The sequence below is a fragment of the Lolium rigidum genome, chromosome 4 (assembly GCF_022539505.1).
Source record: "Lolium rigidum isolate FL_2022 chromosome 4, APGP_CSIRO_Lrig_0.1, whole genome shotgun sequence".
In the NCBI taxonomy this organism is placed as follows: Eukaryota; Viridiplantae; Streptophyta; class Magnoliopsida; order Poales; family Poaceae; genus Lolium; species Lolium rigidum.
In genome coordinates, this window is record NC_061511.1 from 204,860,980 (window position 1) to 204,880,582 (window position 19,603).

Sequence of the window (19,603 nt, forward strand, 5' to 3'; positions counted from 1 at the left end):
GCAGAGGGGGCACGCGCACTGAAGGTGGAGGTGGAGCTGCAGGAGGCGGTGGCGGTGCAGCGTGAGGCAAAGCTCTCCTCCCATCGGCTGAACATGGGCGGTGGTGGCCTTTCCTACTTGGTGTAGCAGTAGGATCCGCAAAGGTGCGCTGCCTCGGAGAGGATCTTCGCCGCCTCGTCCTTTTCGTTGGAGGCGCCGTGGCTAGTCGAGCTCCCACAATGGGCAATTTTGCTACCCCGCGTAAGTTCGACTTGCTTCCTGGCGCCAAGTCGATGTGACGGTGCGGATCAGTCGGCGGCGCCAAAATCGGGGTGGGTGGTGCAGTGGAGGGGCAGGGAAAACGGCATAGAGGGATAAGGTTTCCACCTGCATCGACCACTCTGACCGCAATATATAGAGGCTGATGCGGGTTGAAAGCGGCCGGTGCCCTCCATAAACATGCGGGGTCTAGCCTAGCCCAGTACCCATACCAAGTCCCAGATTGTCCATACACTATTTTTTTTTGTTCCAGGTGGAAAGGTTCAGAATTATGATAATTTGCACTACTCCATACAGTATTCTTTGGATCCATACATTATTTCTTGGATCCGATTAATTGCAAACAAAAGGTGTAACCGTCACGCCAAATAAAAAGCTGCAAATTAATCTCGTCTTACAAACGCGGATTTGGATATGTGTCGATAACGGAGGCACCCAATTAAAAGTTGCCATTGAAGCCCTTTAAATACCTAGAAATTGGATATGTGTCTAGTTAATTTCTGCCAACCGTAGTCCTGTCTATTTAAGAGGTCTCGTTCCGCTTTGTTTTGTATCACACAATCCTCATTTCACCAAAGTCCAACATAAAACACCATCTAATCTCAACCTCCAAATCGCCATCAACCAATCCAAGGGGGCCATCGGCGCAAACTTGTATAATCCATGAAGACATTTAACTTTCTCCTCATCGCCATTGCCGCAATCATCTACGTCATCGGTGCCCCTGCCACAGGCTGTGGTGAGCCATTTGGCAACCAACTGTGGAATACGAATGGATGGCAACCTATCAAGAACATCAATGAGAAGCACATCCAGGAACTCGGCGCCTGGGCTGTGTTAGAGCATGGAAGGTATGTAAACTGCAGGCTCTGGTTCCACGAGGTGGTTAGTGGCAAACAGCAACTTGTCTCTGGCATGAACTATGAGCTCATCATCGATGCATCAGATGACGCTGGAAAGCATAGCAAGTATAAGGCAGAGGTTTACGAGCAGGAGAGCACCAACACACGCAAGCTCCTCTCCTTCAGCAAGGCAAACTAGGAGATCGAGCAGCTTTGCCCACTCTAGTATTATTGCCTGTGCTCTGAAATCCTTTTATTTGTTTTATTATCTAATAACGGTTGCAATTTCAAGTTCTTCGGAATATAAAGATCATACATGTACTAGTACTTGATTATGATAAAAGCAGAAAATGAGTGGGTTGTTGTCTACATTTTCTACAAGAAGAGGTTGCATTGGGCAAGGCGTTGGGCTCGATGAAGAGCTGGCAACGCGTCCTTGCCCTAGCACCATTAAGAGTTGCTGAACAACGCATATGCACGTGTCCTGGTGTGTGTCCTTGCAGCCATCGCTTGCACGATCTTGACGGGAGATGTCGATGAGGGGAGCGGGGTCAATTGATGCCGCTGCTGACTACTCCACATGGTGCCTTGGACTCCTGGGCGGTAATGCATGCTTGCACATACGCCGCCGGGAGCACGTTACTGATTTTACCGGATGTGATCTGAAGATTTAGGGACTTATTGGGCTAACTTAGATGTAATCTAGGAATAGGGAAGATATATAATCTAAGAAACCGATGCGACGTTTGATCGAGACTGGGTAGTGAGCGTCAAATTGGTATATTATGAAATTATTACATTTATTATAGACAAATATAGTCATACTAATTTAGGATCAGAAATAATATGAGTAGTAACTTGATAGCAAACGGCACACACAAATTCTTTCCATCACCTTGGAGCTGTCAAAGAGCCGAACGTAGGCGTAGCCCTTGTCGAGGTACTGCTGGATGATGTCGTTCTTGATGTCCCACAAGAGCTGCAAGGCCTGGAACGCCGTTGCAATGGTCTGGATCCCCTGCTCGTCTGTGAGCCCCGCAGCTCTGAGACTAGTCACAATGGGAAGTATCATACACTAGTATCATGCATATGATACTAGTTTATGATACTAACCCCACAATGCATAGTATCATAAGATAGTATCATAGTATCATCATATTTAATGTTTTGTAAAATCTCAATGCAAATGTGTGTATATGATGTGTTTGCCATTAAGTTTTCTAATTTTACGTGCTATGATACGGTATCATATTATGATATACTACTCTCATCTCTCACCTCATTAATTGGTGTGCCACATCAAATTTTTGCCAACATGGCATGCATGATACTACTTATAATATTTTCATTGTGGCTAGTCTAAGGGCCTCGACGCTGTAATCAAATGGGAGAGCCTCGGGACGAGAACTCGCTAATGCACTCCTGGTCCAGCAGAACCATCACCTGCCGGTCCTCAGCAACCGCAAGCTTGGGGAGGCCCACGGCCGCCTTGCCGCCCGCTCCGGCCTTGCGCTCGTCGATCTCCATCACGTCCAGCTGCTCATCCAGGTTCGCCAAGTCCAGCCTGCTCGAGGAGGCTCGCCAAGTCCCCCTCCTTCTAGTTAGAACTCCTTGTCGAAGAAACCATGGCTCAGGCTTTTTTTTTCTTTTTGTCGAAGAAACCGTGGCTCAGGCTTGATTGCGGTGGGGAAGGAGAACACCACATCTATATATATATAGCCTAGCGAGCCCTAAGCAGTACCGTACCCGTGTCCGTGTGGGTGTGGCACACGAACTCCGACGACTTCTGCGCCCAATCTTTCTCTATCCATGGCTCTAAGACTACCCACAATGAAAATATCATAGCTAGTATCATGTATCACATGTATGCAAAAAGCTGATGTGTCACATTAATAAATGAAGAAAGAGATGCTAGTAGTATCATAGTAGCACGTAGAACTAGAAAAATTAATGTCAAACCAATCTTGTACACACTTTTGCATTGAGATTCTACAAATCACTAAATATAATTAACTTATGATACTACTACATGATACTATAGATTGTGAAGATAGTATCACACACTAGTATCATATGCATGATGCTACTATATGATACTCCACATTGTGACTAGTCTAAGCAGTACCGTACCCGTGTCCGTGTGGCAGTTGTTAATACGTTTTCATAAATATTCACTATTTAGTCAACCTTTGCCAACTTTAACTTTGACTGAACCCAAAACACAATCTAGATGCGAATGGAGCGAGTACTAACCTCAATGCATACGGTTAGATAAGGGACTATCTATTTGCCATCCGAGTGTTTTTGTTTTCCTTAACACTCGATTTTTTCTGACCAATCAGAGGATGTGTCGCTGTTTTCCTTTTTACAATTTGCTTTCGTCCTATTTCCCTGACTAAAAAACCAAACGAGCAGAACTGGAGGCTGTGTTGAATCTCCACACGGATAAGTGCTGGACCCAAATCTAAAAGAAACAGCCCAATAAAGAGACACGGACACAGATCTTCCTTCTTTCCCCATCTTTTTCTTCTCCCATCTCTTTTTTGGCCATGGAAGATCTCAAAGGCTAAATTACTTAGGGTTTACACTGTATATACAATGTATTTACAGTGTAAAAGATGTAAAATATTTCAGTCATATGAAATGCATGCTAAATTATTTAGTGGTGATACACTGTGAAATGCATGCTCAGTTACTTAGGGTTCACCGTGTATGTACAGTGTATTTACAGTGCATAAAATAGAAAACATTCCAGTTATGTGAAATGCGGGCTAAATTACCTAGGATTTACCGTGTATGTACAGTGCATAAAATGGAAAATATTTCAGTCATGTGAAATGCATGCTAAATTACTTAGTGGTGATACACTATGAAACATAGGCTAAATTACTTAGGGTTTACAATGTATTTACACCGTATAAAATGGAAAACATTTCAGTCATGTGCATGTACAGTGTATAAAATTATAACATTTGGCATGTACGTACAGTGTAAACGGTTAGTAAAAATGGGAATTGGCATGATTTTAACTGAAATTTAGCATGGTTTCATGGAGAAACTTTGGTGGCCTTCGCCCCCCGCACCGAGCGGAAGGGCGCAACGACTTGCTCGTTGATCACAAAGTGCAGGTTCTCCCCCTCCGCGGCTCTTCCCCCGACCGCCCACAGTCAATGGCGATTTCTCCCCTTCCATCCTCTCTCTTCTCTGCTCCTCTGCCTTTGGGTGTCTTTGTCGTGAAGAAATTGATGAGAATTGAGAAAACGGAAATAGGTGAGAAAACGGAAATAGGTGAGAAAACGGAAAAAAGGTAAATATTACCTCCATCCATAAAAAAATGTTTTTAATTTGTCTAAATTTAGATATATCCATACATTAAATAGTATCTAGATGCATCCAATTTTACAAATTTGCAAAATCCTTTTATGGATGGGGGGAGTACTTAAATAAAATACTTGTGTAAGGACATGGAAATATTTTTTATAAAGCCCAGCCCAAGAAGAGAATGACCACCTGGTTAGCCCTAACACAAAAGGCAAGCCCAAAAACAAAGAAAGGTCAAAAGAAACGAACCAACAGCGACTTGACTCGAGTCTCGACAGGAAAAGTTGGCCCAAAAAAAGAACAAGTGATCGTATCGGAAGACAATGGAAGGGCACGAAAAATCGGTTGTTGCCGAATTGTAAAATAACCGGGTGCAAAATAACAGGATTAGTCTATTTAACACTCCGGTGTTTTTCTATTCAGCAACACCCGAATTTTTTGGTCAGCATGTTGCTTTCCCCGTCAGGCCGTCACCTTCTGTCTGTTTGCTTTATTTGAAAACGAAAAAAATAAAGACGGGAATAGAAACTGAACATGTTTTTTCTACCGACGTCATGCACATCATCTGCATGCATCGGGGCAGACGGTCTTATTCTCGTCCACAAGTACGTGTCGCCGTGCTCGCCTTGCACATGCAGGGCCGCAGGAGCGCTACTAACGAAGTAACTTACGACCATATGCGCGAGCAATACGCGTATAGAAAAACCTAGTAGCCTCTCAGTTTTATAATTGTGTTGTAGTTTTAGTTTAAATTTGAACTAAAATCAAGAAAAGAATTATCGAATAGTGGGAGTAATTTACACGGCTCGAGAAATATAATCACATATGAAACCATCTGTATATACATGTTTACTAGTTAGTAATTACACATTAATTCTTATATATATTTAATAGCTAATTACATGTAAATATACATGTGTAGTTACACTGTAAATTCCATGAAATCCAAATATATATACATGCTAATTAGATAGTAATTTACATGTACAAAAACCATGTATACATGTGTAATAAACTAGTAATTTACGTGTAGGTACCCATGTATATACGTGTAGAATTGGGTCATAATTACATGTGCAACCTTGTATGTACGTGTAAAATATCTTGTATTTAACATGTAGATAATGTGTCAAATCAACTAGTATTTAGATAAACTTAAGATAAATTTTATGGAACGGAGAAAGTAGCATATGTCGAGCAACTTTACATTGGTACCCATAGTTCGCATAGATACAGTACATGTCAAACAGCAAGTATTTAAATGTCCCACAGTACTAATTGGCCTCCTCTCTTTCCCCAGCTAGTTGTTCCAGCTCGCGGCAGAAAAAAGTCCGGTTAAGACCGGATGCTAACAAAGCGATCGCTAGAAAAAAGAAAGAACCATATTCTCCAGGGCGATTTTAGAGAGGACCGATCCAGCTAGAAATTCGAGTGTTGACGAAAACGAAAACAACCGACAGATAAATAGCAAAAGTGTTAGATAAAGTCTCCAGATGCATTGTGGTGGCCTCAAATTAAGGACACTGTCAAAACTGAAACACGTAGTCACGTACAATGGAGTCACCCTCGCCCACGGACATTGCTTATGACTCCTTGACCGATACGCCTCCTAAATTAGAGTTTGGACTGGACTCATAACTACAGGATTCCTCTCTCTACTCCAAGTCACCGACTCGGAATCGATCCTCGTAGGTACAGTCTGCCCTACGCGCGCTTTTCTTCAGAGAATATATAGCTTCCTTACAAATTAAATACGGCCAGGTTCCCTTCAAGCCAGGAAACAGACTTCTCCATCAGAACCAGACCCGTGGCCGGCCTTGTATTTGATCGTCCGCCAAACTCTGCCATGGGAAAAACATCAACTCTTGCTGGGCTGCTGAGCCGCCGGTCGCCGAGACGTCGTCGAGCTGCGTTACGAAGACCGCAACCGCCGCGCACAATTTCACGGTGACAAACTACTCGCTTCTCAAGGGCATGGGCGTCGGCAAGTTTGTCACTTCCAGGCCGTTCAGCGTCGGCGGCTACAGTTGGCAGATCAGGTTCTACCCTGACGGAGACGACCAGGCACATGCAGGCTACGCGGCGGCCTTCTTATGTCGTTGTGATGGCGCCGCAGCAACCGACGTGCAGACCAAGTACACATTAAGCTTGCGGCACAAGGATGGCAAAGTACACCGTGATTCTAAGTGTTCCAGCAAGATCGTAACATGTACTTTTCAGCAAGTGGGCGCTGGCTGGGGCTTTTCCGATTTTATGGAGAAGTCCAAGCTGCAAGAAGATTACTTCACGATCACGTGTGACTTGACCGTCATAGGAAAAACCATCATCGTATAGAAGATTGTCGGCATGGCGCGCGGGGTACTCTTCTCTTTCAATGGTGCCTGGAGCTTCAGGTCGAAGATGCTAGCCTAGTTGTTTTTGGATATGTAAACTCGGTTATCTAAAGAGTCCTAGATAGTTTGTTTAGAACTTCAGTTGTCAGGTCTGAGTCTTAAACCAAACCGTGGTTTTGCATTGTGAAATGTTATCAGGATTTTATGAAATAACATATATAACATATCCGTCCTAAAATAAGTGTCTCAACTTTTTTTAGATATGAATGTTCTATAACTAAAATGCGGCAAGGTAAATACCGTATCTCGACAAAGTAAGACACTTATTTTAGGAGGTAGTACCATGTTTATAACCGGGTAACGGGGCTACAAGAGGGGCTTATATATCGTGTGCGGCGTCTTTGGACAACGACATCGTTCACACAAATATATCTTGTGCAATGCTCCTGATATCCCAAATAGCCATTTCCCGATAAGTGACATAGTTAGCAATTCAGATTATGTGAGCCGTGCGAGACACACAACATATCCACCTTAACGTGGGATCCCCAGCTCGTCCACTGAGTGTGGGACCCATCACATATCAGCGGGACCCACAACTTATTCAACTTAGCTTTAGTACAAGATGGGAGCAGCCATCACCCATTCTTCCTCTTCTTGTTCTCCTGCGACGAATCGCGACAATAGCGGCTAGCAAGAGATGTCGAGCTCCACTTCAGCCTCCCACTCCTCATAACACAGTATGGTGTAGTGCCAGTGATAAGATGCCCTGGATGCCCATGCAGCACGCCAATAAAGTGGTAGGTTACTATAAAAGATGAGAATGGCAACTATAGATGCAAGTTTGTGAAATGAGAGACGGAGCCAGAGGTGACAAAGGTTAGATCTGAGTTCTTTCCCTGCCTTTTGCTCTAATTTCTCCCCGTTTCTTGTTTTTTCTTTGGATTTAGGATTTAGGATGGATGAATACATTGATAGGCTGATAGGCTTCAAGTGGAGGGTTTAAGTGATTTGGTGAGGGAGGGAGGAGGCTCAACCTGGGAGATCAGTCAATCTACCGTTGGTTGTGGATGCGGAGCTAAAGTGGGAATTGAAGAAGATGAACAAGAGCCTAAGACAGATAATAGATTTGAAGGATCAGTGGCCCCATGATTTTATTTTTATGTAATATATTTCTGGAATTTTCTACTTGCTGATCATCAATCATGAGAAATTGTTATTAGTGTTTCACTTAGATTGTATGTGCGCCATGCCATCTCGGGCTTTCCCTAATGAATAGAAGGAAACAACAATTCATCAAAGTTTTTCTCCTCTCTATCACATACATTTTTCGTTGGTGCCAATACTTAATAAGAGGACATCGATCGATCCCAGCATGCACGCTGCGCTGCTCACTACGTGTGTCATCGAGACGTTGTAGGCGATCTAGTTGATTCATCAGACGGACGCTCGCCTACAGCGTCCGATAAAACAAAGGCGAGCTGAGCGTCCCTCGGGGATCTGAAACCCCGATCCCTCACCTTCCCTGCTTGCCATGTGTCCTGATATATAGAAGAAAAAAATCCCCACCCTCCACCTACCCCGTGCGTGCACCCACCTCGCACAAGAGCGCCCCGCAATGGAACTCTAATCACATCACCACCATGTCTCCGTCACTCAAAAACTCCGGCGGCCCCATAGCATCGCATGCAGTGCAACTGCAACATGTCGATCCCCGGTAGGTATCGGTGCCGTCCCTCCACTGCAGCATCAGAACGTCCTCCTGCAGCGCCGCGTCCCACAGATGGAAGCACCGCCCGACCGGAAGCACCGCCTGCTCTCGTTGCAGCATCTCCGCCGCCCCTCCTGGGAGCATTCCTGTTGCACCTTAGCAGCGCCGCCGTTGTGCCCAGGCACCAACGGCGTTGTGCTTTGGTTACACACACGGCTATCTCTGGCAGCGGGATAGCTTACCAATGTCAGCAATACCGCTTTGGCTTTGTAGCAAATCCGGCTATCAGTGGTAGCACACACGATGGCTCGCCTATTGAAGCATCATGCCACCACCATGGCAGCAATGCAGCTGTGCCTACGCAACAAATCTCGCTACCTATGAGGGTTCACCAATGGTAGCACCATGCCTCCACCCTTGGCTGCAACGCTGACATGCCTTGTAGCAACAATGACCCCTACCGGTGGCAACAACATTGTCGCATCTTGGTAGCAACGCCATGGCATCGCCTTGCGAGAAACCAGCGATAGCCGACGACGTGGAATACCAACGGGAGGCGACGCGGGAAACCGGCGGTATTTGGAGGCGTTTGGGCTTCGCGCTGGAGAACACAGACAATTTCTGGTGGGGCAAGGTGGGCCTGTCGGGGGAGAAGCAGGCCTGGGCAAAGATGACGCATGGCTGAGCTTGGGCAGAGCGAGGACAGAGATGTGGCGTGACTAAGGCGAGGAAGCAGTGGTTGGATGATGCGGTTGTCACGTGAGGCGGCTGCAGGAGCAACGCTGAGGGGTTGCGCGATGGGGAAGAGAGAAAGCGAAGCGGAGAGGAGCGCTCCTAACGGTTGACGTAGAAGATAAGGTTGAGAAGGCCCATGTCGGCCCCTCCACAACCACAAGATACCATGGAAATCATTTCGAGTCCAAATATTTTTATACGAGTACGTACAATATTTGATCATCTTTGGTTCCCAGAAGGATTTGAATTTTTTTATCTTTCTTTTGAATTACTATTTTTTAGAATGATATGGGTGCTTGGTACCCATGTGCTGATGTGCATGGATGTATTTTCCTTGCAATATAGAGTAGCACTCTTTCCGAGTCCTGTACGGATCGACTTGGTTATTTTCCATATAGGTTGGTTAGGACATCGAGTCCGAGTCCGAGTCCTAGTCTGGCTTGCGCGATCACCGTCACGCGTCGCGCATGCAGCCGCAGGGCAATATAACCACACGTAACAAGCAATCCCTAGATCAAAGAAAAGCAGGGCATGACTACCCACAACACAGTCTCGGCCTCGACCGTCGTCGCCACCACCTGGTCCCACCTGTTTAAGATCGACAGCTACACGCGCACCAAGATGGCCGGACCTCACGTGCCGACCAAGACCGACCGCTTTCCGGCAAGCTTTTCCGCAGGCGGACATAGCTGGCGCATCTCCTTCTACCCCGACAGAGGAGCTCCGGCCCTGGTCCATTTGAAGCTCATGTTCACCTGCGGCTACCTCAAGCCACCCGTCAACGCCATTGTCCGCTTCACTCTGCTCCCTTGCGGCGGCGGCGGCGAGCCACTCACCCTCACACGCACCTTCCAGCCTCGTTCCGAGAACCCTATGGTAGACATGAAGAAGGAAGATCTCGAGAAGTATGTTGGGTACGATGATTCTTTGGCCATCCGTTGTGATGTCCGTGCCATCCAAAAATACGTTGTCAAATTCCAGCATGATCTTCCCAATGAAGAACATGCGGACGCTTCATCGTCCTCAGGGTCACCGGCCTGTCCTAGCAGGATTAAAACTACATTGCTAGGGTTCACTCGGAGGCTATTACCTGCATGTATGGCGCGTGACATCGCCCGTCCGTTACCGTCGGCGCCCGTCACACCTGATGTACCGGCGGCCGTGTGCGTGATCTGCCTTGACGCCTTGGTGGATGGCGAGACATGCAGTGAGATGCCGGCATGCCACCACTTGTACCACAAGAACTGCATCGACGGCTGGATCAAGAGCAACAATACCTGCCCGATGTGCAGATGTCATGTCGTGGCAGGGTCAGAACGAGTAGTAGCTACTAACACTTGCCGATGACATGGTTTAGCTTAATTAATTAGCTGCGACGTGTGCGCGCGTCAGAAAACGTAATGTAAACACCAGACCGACAAAAGAAAGAACTTGTTGAATCCGTATTCTGTATGTTGTATGGGCATTGGGCAGCGCAGCTGTAATTCTCTCCCATCTCTCTTTGTATTCTGTGAGCTCTCCGATTTTTTTGCGGGGAAGTAAGATGATATTAGAACTTCGAACTTACAGATAGGTCCAGAACAAAATGAAAAATCAGTTTGCGTTGCTGAAGTGCGATATGTACTGAACTTGTATATTCTGTCTTTTAGCCAAAACGAGAAATTGATTGGACGAAGGGAGAAATAAGCAAAAGCGGTTTCGGAAACTTGATTATCGTCATCCAATTTGATAGTAAATTTAACCTCAACCACCCTTGATCTTGTTTAGTACCTTCTATTGGAAGGCGTGTGCTCAACCACGAACGATGATTTTCATATTACAACACCAAACTGGTTCAGATTGGTAATCCAAAAGCTTCCAGACCATCTGATCGATTGTACCTTGCTAGTAGCATGGAGAGTTTGGTTTGAAATCACTCATGACAAGCATCTCCTGTCCGTCGAGGGGTCAAAGAGGTTTCTTAGCAGTTATCTAAAAACCCTGCGTGACATTAAAAATACCTCAACTGAGCAGATTTTGAAAGTAAAAAACCGCTGATTCGCCCAGGTGACCAAACCAGGATACCCTTACAGAAAGTGAAACCACCTAATAAATTGATTGGACGAAGGGAGAAATAATTAAGCAAAGGCGGTTTTGAAAACTTGATTATCATCATCCAATTTGATAGCAAATGTAACCTCAACCACCCTTGATCTTGTTTAGTATCTTCCATTAGAAGGCTGTGTGCTCAAGGAGATAAATGACCATACACAATAAGAACAATTTACAGGTGAAGAAATCCAAATACAACTATTGCACTGAACCAATATCGAGTTTTAAGCTATAATTTTGTAATTTTAATAACCTTTTTGTGTACCCCGAGTCACCCATACACGACCACAGATCCTCAAGGATATTGTATCAATAAAAGAAATGTGCAACATTTACTTGACATGCTATATTATGAGCAAAATGAACGACGATATCTTGAAATAAAAATAATAAGGAGCCCACAAATAGAGATTTTTGTGGTTAAATCTTTTGTGTCCAAAACAAATGTGGTTAAAACTCTTTCAATGTGCTCCCAACACCTTTGTATGGCAGCTTCTAGAGAAGGGATGCTCAAGGTTTGAACACCGGTGGTGATGTTTGTCATTCTCGTACGATGTCACCGAAATATAAATTGTTCAATAAGAAAAATATTTAGTTATGCATTAAACTAAATAGCGATTTAACTCGACAAAGGCTAGGAATGGCGGAGAGAGCATGTAAAGTTTTAACGGTTGGAAAGGTAATTGTTGATTAATAACTTGTGGTTACTGATCATCCGATCGACATCCTGAGAACAACATCTTGAGTTCATTGGCGACGGCGTTGGTCTCCCTGTAAGCACGTTGATCTTCCGTGATCAGCTACAGCCGCCAGAAAAATGGAATTGATAGACTACTAAATTAAGTTTGAGATAGGGGTTTCTACTTGCAGTGGGTACCACAAATATGTTGTCCATGGGAGAGTGGCATAAGTATCGTGTACTTATCTGCCTTTGGTTGCTTCACCTTTGCTTTGAGATTCACACATCAAAAGAATCTTTGCATGCACCCTATCTTACACTTGCACCCTCTATTTTTTTAGTACATAAAATTAGTTTCTAGTGGTGAACTTAAAAGACACATAACTATTGAAATATATAGCAGATTAAGTGATTAACATTCTGTTTCATTCGGTGTATTTCTTTCCATTAAGTATTTTGAACAAACCTAAAGAGGGTTTGTTTTGATAAAATTCAAAATTTGAATTTTGAAACACATTTAAACATGATGATTCACAATAAAACTCAATGAAACTAGATATATATATAAAATATGTCCCAAATTAGAATCTAAGATAATTGCCAAATATTTTTCTAACTTTGATGAACCTAGTTTGAAACATAGTGAAATAAAATGGTTGAAAGAAAAACTTCATCAATTTTCACGAAGTAACAACATGCATGTTTCATTAAGTTCAAAAAATAGAATTTCAAAAGCTGTAAAAAATATTCAATATCAATGTCATTCTAAATATCCCTTCATTAGTACCTCAAATATTTTTTTAAAGGTTTGAAAATTAAATTTGCGATTTGCTAATCCTAAATCCCAATTTGCAGTTAAATTAACCGATGGTTAATTAAATATATAAAAGGGGATGTAGCTCAAATGGTAGAGCACTTATCATTGCTTGTAAGAGGAAGCGGGATCGATACCTCCCATCTCCAAAAAAGCTTCTATTTTTTTCCTTTTTGTCGATCTTCAGATCACCTGCACCACCCTGTCCCAGCCATGAGCCATCGCGCAGGTGCATGTTCGACATGACCACCTAGTCCCCCGCATCAGCCTGCCGGCACGTCGCATCGTTCGCGTCCGCGCCCTGCTGCTCTGCGTCTGCTCAAGCATCTCCCGGAAGAGAGCCAGCGGCTCCCGTGGCTCGCCGGTGGTTCACACACTGTCATCACAAATAATATCCGCCCTAGTTTTTCATGAATGATTCGTTTATTGTGGCTTGCAATCTTAGTTAAAACTGCAGCGCAAATAAAAAATTATTACTTTCGAAAAGGGCTCCTGGATGATAGTAAAAGATCATTAATATGAGTGTAATACTGTAATTGCATCTTCAAATGACTATTTTGCCCTCATCTATTGTTTGGTTAGCCCCGACTGAGACTTCACCGCCGACTGTTGCGCCTGGGCTGTCTACCGACACCTGGCCGCTCCATGCCATCACCCCCACTTGGCTAAAAATCCACATAGCCTACGAGTCCCTCGTCGGTCTTGCCAAACTTTAAGCAAGCTTTGGATGTGCCACGAAGGTACCTGGAAATCTACTAAACAACTTTCCAATGTTCTTTACCAGGATTAGTCATGTATCGACTAACCAAACGCATGGCATATGACAAATTGGGACGAGAGTAAACCATGACATACATCAAGGAACCAACAGCACTAGAATATGGAACTCGAGACATGTACTCAATATCTTCATCAGTACTAGGACATTGCAAGGCTGATAATTTGAAGTGGGGAGCAATAGGTGTACTAACATATTTTGCATCATGCATATTAAAACGATGAAGAACTTTCTGAATATAATTTTGTTGACTAAGAAATAATACACTAGATTTCCTGTCTCTTGTAATTTCCATACCTAGTATTTTCTTAGCAGCACCAAGATCATTCATCTCAAACTCACTACTTAATTGTGACTTTAAAGTAGTGATCTATTTCTTGCTCTTGGCAGCAATCAACATATCATCAACCTATAACAGCAAGTATATTGGTGATCCATTAACAAACTTGATATAAACACAACTATCATACTGAGATCTCTTAAACTCATGTGCAAGCATAAATGAATAAAACCTTTTATACCACTGTCTTGGGGACTGTTTCAGACAATAAAGGGACCTCTTCAACTTGCAAACAAGATCCTCCTTACCAGGCACAACAAAACCTTCAGGTTGGTCCATGTATATCTCCTCCTCAAGCTCACCATGCAGAAAAGCAGTTTTTACACCTAGCTGCTCAAGCTCAAGATTATGCATAGCCACAATACCAAAGAATGCACGAATGGAACTATACTTCACAACCGGAGGGAATACATCATTATAATCAATACCTAAAATTTGACTGAAACATTTTGCTACTAACCTTGCCTTAAACCTCGAAGACTCATTAGAAGACAAATCTTCCTTTCTTTTAAATATCCACTTACATCGGACATCCTTCTTTTGTTTAGGCAAGCGCAGAACATCCCATGTGCCATTCTTGTCGAGCGATTGCATCTCCTCCTGCATAGCGGAAATCCACTTCACGCGGTCAATGGATGCAACTGCCTCAACCTATGTAGCAGGTTCAGCATCATGCTTCACCTGTTCAGCACAACTCAAAGCATGATGAACAAGATTGCACTCTTCAATTAAATGAGGACGTGGACCTTTTTTACTCCTTGGTCTATCAGCAGCAATAGAACTATTTATTTGCTGCAAAACAGGTGGTGAGTGCTGAACAACAATGTTATCAATTTCAGCAACATCATTTTCTTTCTCCTCCACGTGCTCCACATGCACACTGATCCTCTGTTGCTCATCATCAGAATTATCAGAAAAATCAACAGCATCAGTAACATCTGTAAATAAACTCTTATAAAACATGAAAGCCTCATTAAAGACAACATTCCTGCTATGCAAAACTTTCTTAGTTTCAAGATTCCATAACTTATATGCCTTAACTCCTGAACCATAACCAAGAAACACACACTTAACAGCCCTAGGCTCTAGCTTTCCATTATCAACATGGCATAAGCAGTGCAACCGAAAACTCTCAACTGTGAATAATCAGTAGGTGAACCATACCATACCTCAATATGAGTTTCCTTATCAAGCGGAATGCAAGGTGACCAGTTTATCAAGTAACAAGCGGTGGAGGCTGCTTTAGCCCAAAAACATCTATGCATACCAGGATTGGACAACATGCAGCGAGCTTTGGAGATGATGGTTCTGTTCATCCTCTCCGCCACACCATTCCGTTGAGGAGTATATGGGATGGTGTGGTGCCTGACAATGTCTTCGTCGCTGCAATAATCATTGAAAAGAGTAGAACAAAACTCCATGCCATTGTCAGTACGAAGCAATTTAACTTTCTTTTGTGTTTGCTTCTCTACCATAACTTTCCACTTTCTAAAAGCATCAAACACATCAGATTTATGTTTCAGAAAGAAAGGCCACACTTTTCTAGAGTAATCATCTATGATAGTAAGAATGTAATTTGCACCACCAGGAGAAGTCATGCGGGAAGATCCCCACACATCGGCATGCACATGATCTAGAATCCCTTTAGTGGTACGAATGGAAGAGTTGAATTTAACTCTTTTATGCTTACCAAAAATGCAGTGCTCACAGAACTCAAACTTACTCAAATTGCAGCCATCTAGCAGGTCTCTCATGTGCAATTCTGCCATGCCATGTTCACTCATATGTACAAGTCGCATATGGCACAGATTAGTTTTACCAGGTTCATCAGGAATAACAGCAGCAGCAATACCAGACAAAGTGCTACCTCTAAGAACATATGATTTTGCAGAATTCATATCACCAATCATGTGAACGAGAGAACCTTTTGATACCTTCGGAACTCCACGAGAACCGGAGTGTTTGTACCCCTCGATCAACATCAAGGGTACTGAGAGAGATCAGATTTCTGGCCATGCCAGGTATGTGTCTCATATCTGTCAGAGTGCGTGTCATGTCATCATGCATCTTGATCTGAACGGAGCCAATGCCCACGATCACACGTGGGTTGTTATCTCCCATACGCACAACATCTTCACTCTACACAAACTCATAAGAACTGAACCAGTCTTTGTTACAGCAAATATGAAACGAACATGTAAATCAAGGATCCACTCATCATTACCAGAAACACAACCAGCAAACACTACTAAGCAATCGCCATCAGAATTATCACTGGAAACAACATCAGCCTTACCATCACCATCAAATTTGTTTTTCGGTTGGTAAGTACCATTTCTTTTCTCTTTTTCTGCAACTTCCAGCAATCAACAATATTGTGGTTAGTTTTCTTACAATACTTGCAGAAGTTACCATCTCGTCCCTTGGGCTTTGAGCGACCTCTGTCGGTCTTGCTCTTATCTCTATTGTAGTTGTTGTAGTTGTTGTTTCTGTTCTCGGTCCTGCCTCGGACCTGCAGTGCTTCTGCGTTAGATGACGAACCCTCTGCTCGCACCATAGATTTCATCTTTTCCCTCTGCTGGAGGGCCTCATAAACTTCGGCAAGGGTTAGTTCATCACGACTGTATAACAAGGTGTCTCGAAAATTCGCAAAAGAATTAGGCAATGAGACTAACAGTATAAGAGCGAGATCATCATCCTCATAACTTACTTCCATGGACAGTAAATCGGAAACGATATCTCTAAAGATAGATAGGTGATTCATCATTGATGCACCTTCTTGCAGCTTGTACGAGAACAACTTTATCTTCATGTGCATCTTACTGGTTAGATCTTTAGACATGCAGATCGATTCCAGTTTCAACCACAGCACCGCTGCGGATTTCTCAGCAAACACTTCATGCAAGAGATGAAGCTGAATTAATGAAAAAGCCTTACGGTCTTTCCTCTTTTCATCGTCGGTCCAGGTCTTGGCATCTTTCTTGCCAAATCCATCAAGAGCTTCATCTAGATCAGAAGATTGGGTAAGGATTGCCCTTATCTTCACTTGCCACAGAGAAAATCTCGTGGTATAATCAAGCTGCGGTAGATCAAACTTCAAAGAAGACATGTCGCAAATCCCTAGATTGATGTAGGATAACGTTGCATAGAAAACAAAAAATTTCCTACCGCAAACACGCAATCCAAGCCAAGATGCAATCTAGAAGACGGTAGCAACGAGGGGGTATCGAGTCTCACCCTTGAAGAGATTCCAAAGCCTACAAGATGAGGCTCTTGTTGCTGCGGTAGACGTTCACTTGCCGCTTGCAAAAGCGCGTAGAAGATCTTGATCACGATCGGTTCCGGCGCCACGAACGGGCAGCACCTCCGTACTCGGTAACACGTTCGGTTGTTGATGAAGACGACGTCCACCTCCCGTTCCAGCGGGCAGCGGAAGTAGTAGCTCCTCTTGAATCCGACAGCACGACGGCGTGGTGTCGGTGGCGGTGGAGAACTCCGGCGGAGCTTCGCTAAAGCTACGCGGAAGATATGGAGGAGAGGGGCGGCTAGGGTTTGGGAGGGGGTGGCCGGCCACTTCAAGGGGGCGGCCAGCTTGTGGTCTTGGGGTGGCCGGCCCCCTCCCTTGGCCCCTCATTATATAGGTGGATCCCCAAGAGTTGGTCTCCAAGTCTTCGAATAAGACCCGAACCAAAAACCTTCCATAAGGAGGGAAACCTAGCCAAGCTAGGACTCCCACCAAAGGTGGGAGTTCCACCTCCCATATGGGGGGTGGCCGGCCCCTAAGGGGGAGTCCACTTGGGACTCCTCCCCCACTAGGGTTGGCCGGCCATGGAGGTGGAGTCCCATGTGGACTCCACCTTCCTTGGTGGTTTCTTCCGGGATTTTCTAGAACCTTCTAGAACCTTCCATAGAACCTTCCGCGACATTTTAATTCACATAAAATGACATCCTATATATGAATCTTATTCTCCGGACCATTCCGGAACTCCTCGTGATGTCCGGGATCTCATCCGGGACTCCGAACAAATATTCGAACTCCATTCCATATTCAAGTACTACCATTTCAACATCCAACTTTAAGTGTGTCACCCAACGGTTCGTGAACTATGCGGACATGGTTGAGTGCTCACTCCGACCAATAACCAATAGCGGGATCTGGAGATCCATAATGACTCCCACATATTCAACGATGACTTTAGTGATCGAATGAACCATTCACATACAATACCAATTCCCTTTGTCACGCGATATTTTACTTGTCCGAGGTTTGATCTTCGGTATCACTCCATACCTTGTTAAACCTCGTCTCCTGACAAGTACTCTTTACTCGTACCGTGGTATGTGGTCTCTTATGAACTTATTCATATGCTTGCAAGACATTAGACGAAATTCCACCGAGAGGGCCCAGAGTATATCTATCCGTCATCGGGATGGACAAATCCCACTCGTTGATCCATATGCCTCAACTCATACTTTCCGGATACTTAATCCCACCTTTATAGCCACCCATTTACGCAGTGGTGTTTGATGTAATCAAAGTACCTTTCCGGTATAAGTGATTTATATGATCTCATGGTCATAAGGACTAGGTAACTATGTATCGAAAGCTTATAGCAAATAACTTAATGACGAGATCTTATGCTACGCTTAATTGGGTGTGTCCATTACATCATTCATACAATGATATAACCTTGTTATTAATAACATCCAATGTTCATGATTATGAAACTAATCATCCATTAATCAACAAGCTAGTTAAGAGGCATACTAGGGACTCTTTGTTGTTTACATATCACACATGTATCAATGTTTCGGTTAATACAATTATAGCATGGTATATAAACTTTTATCATAAACATAAAGATATATAATAACCACTTTTATTATTGCCTCTTGGGCATATCTCCAACAATTGAAACACGGGCTCTGATACAATTTGCTATAAAAGCGACAAGCAAATAATGAAAAACGTTAAAGGAAAACGCAGCGGAGACACAAGATTTAACGTGGAAAATCCCTTCCAACACAGAAGAGGAAAAAACCACGGGCGCCAGCCAGCAAAACTTCGCTATATAGGGAGTGTTTACAAACATCATGGGTTATCATATAATCTGATAAACCCTAGCCGGCGGCTTACAATATGAATATATAGGTGGTGGCAACGATCTGTACCGGTGACGGGCCTCGCCGCCCGTCAGAAGTTAGCCTCCATTTAATATATGAATTTGGATCACAATATAACATTTTTGGATCACTTGTGTTATGTCTCCTTAAGATGGATCACATTCAGACTAATATACAGAAGTTTAAGGTTGTCTTACCGGGCTGGTTTGAGGTAATTATCCATCTTGCTTATACATATCTTATATGCGCGATTTTTTTTAGAAACACAATACAAACGCAGATGGTCACATACACGTGCATACACTCATCCCTATAAACTCACACACGCACACCATACCCCTATGAGCACCTCCGGAAGACTAAACCGGTGGATTGGATCTCAAAATTAATGAAGTCACCACAAACGCCTCGCTGTCGACGGGACGTCGCCTCCCACTGAATGAAAATTCCACCTTTATGAGACACACAGATGTCAAATCTGGGGTTTGAACTCTGGTGGGCTGGGGTATAACCACCCTCCTAACCACTCAACCACAGGTTGGTTCTCTATACGCGCGATATTTGTTCAAATACATCG

The 19,603-nt window shown here is 43.9% G+C and overlaps 1 protein-coding gene across 1 annotated transcript; it reads left to right on the plus strand.

The window, feature by feature from the left end:
• The first annotated feature begins 921 nt into the window (after positions 1-921).
• Positions 922-1,299, plus strand: LOC124705965 (cysteine proteinase inhibitor 8-like). Its single transcript, XM_047237648.1, has one exon. It carries the CDS (start codon positions 922-924, stop codon positions 1,297-1,299), a length of 378 nt encoding a protein of 125 aa, XP_047093604.1.
• Positions 1,300-19,603: the final 18,304 nt, after the last annotated feature.

Excerpts from the sequence above, each read along its gene's own strand:
- LOC124705965 (XM_047237648.1), top strand. The coding sequence starts at position 922 with ATGAAGACATTTAACTTTCTCCTCATCGCCATTGCCGCAATCATCTAC.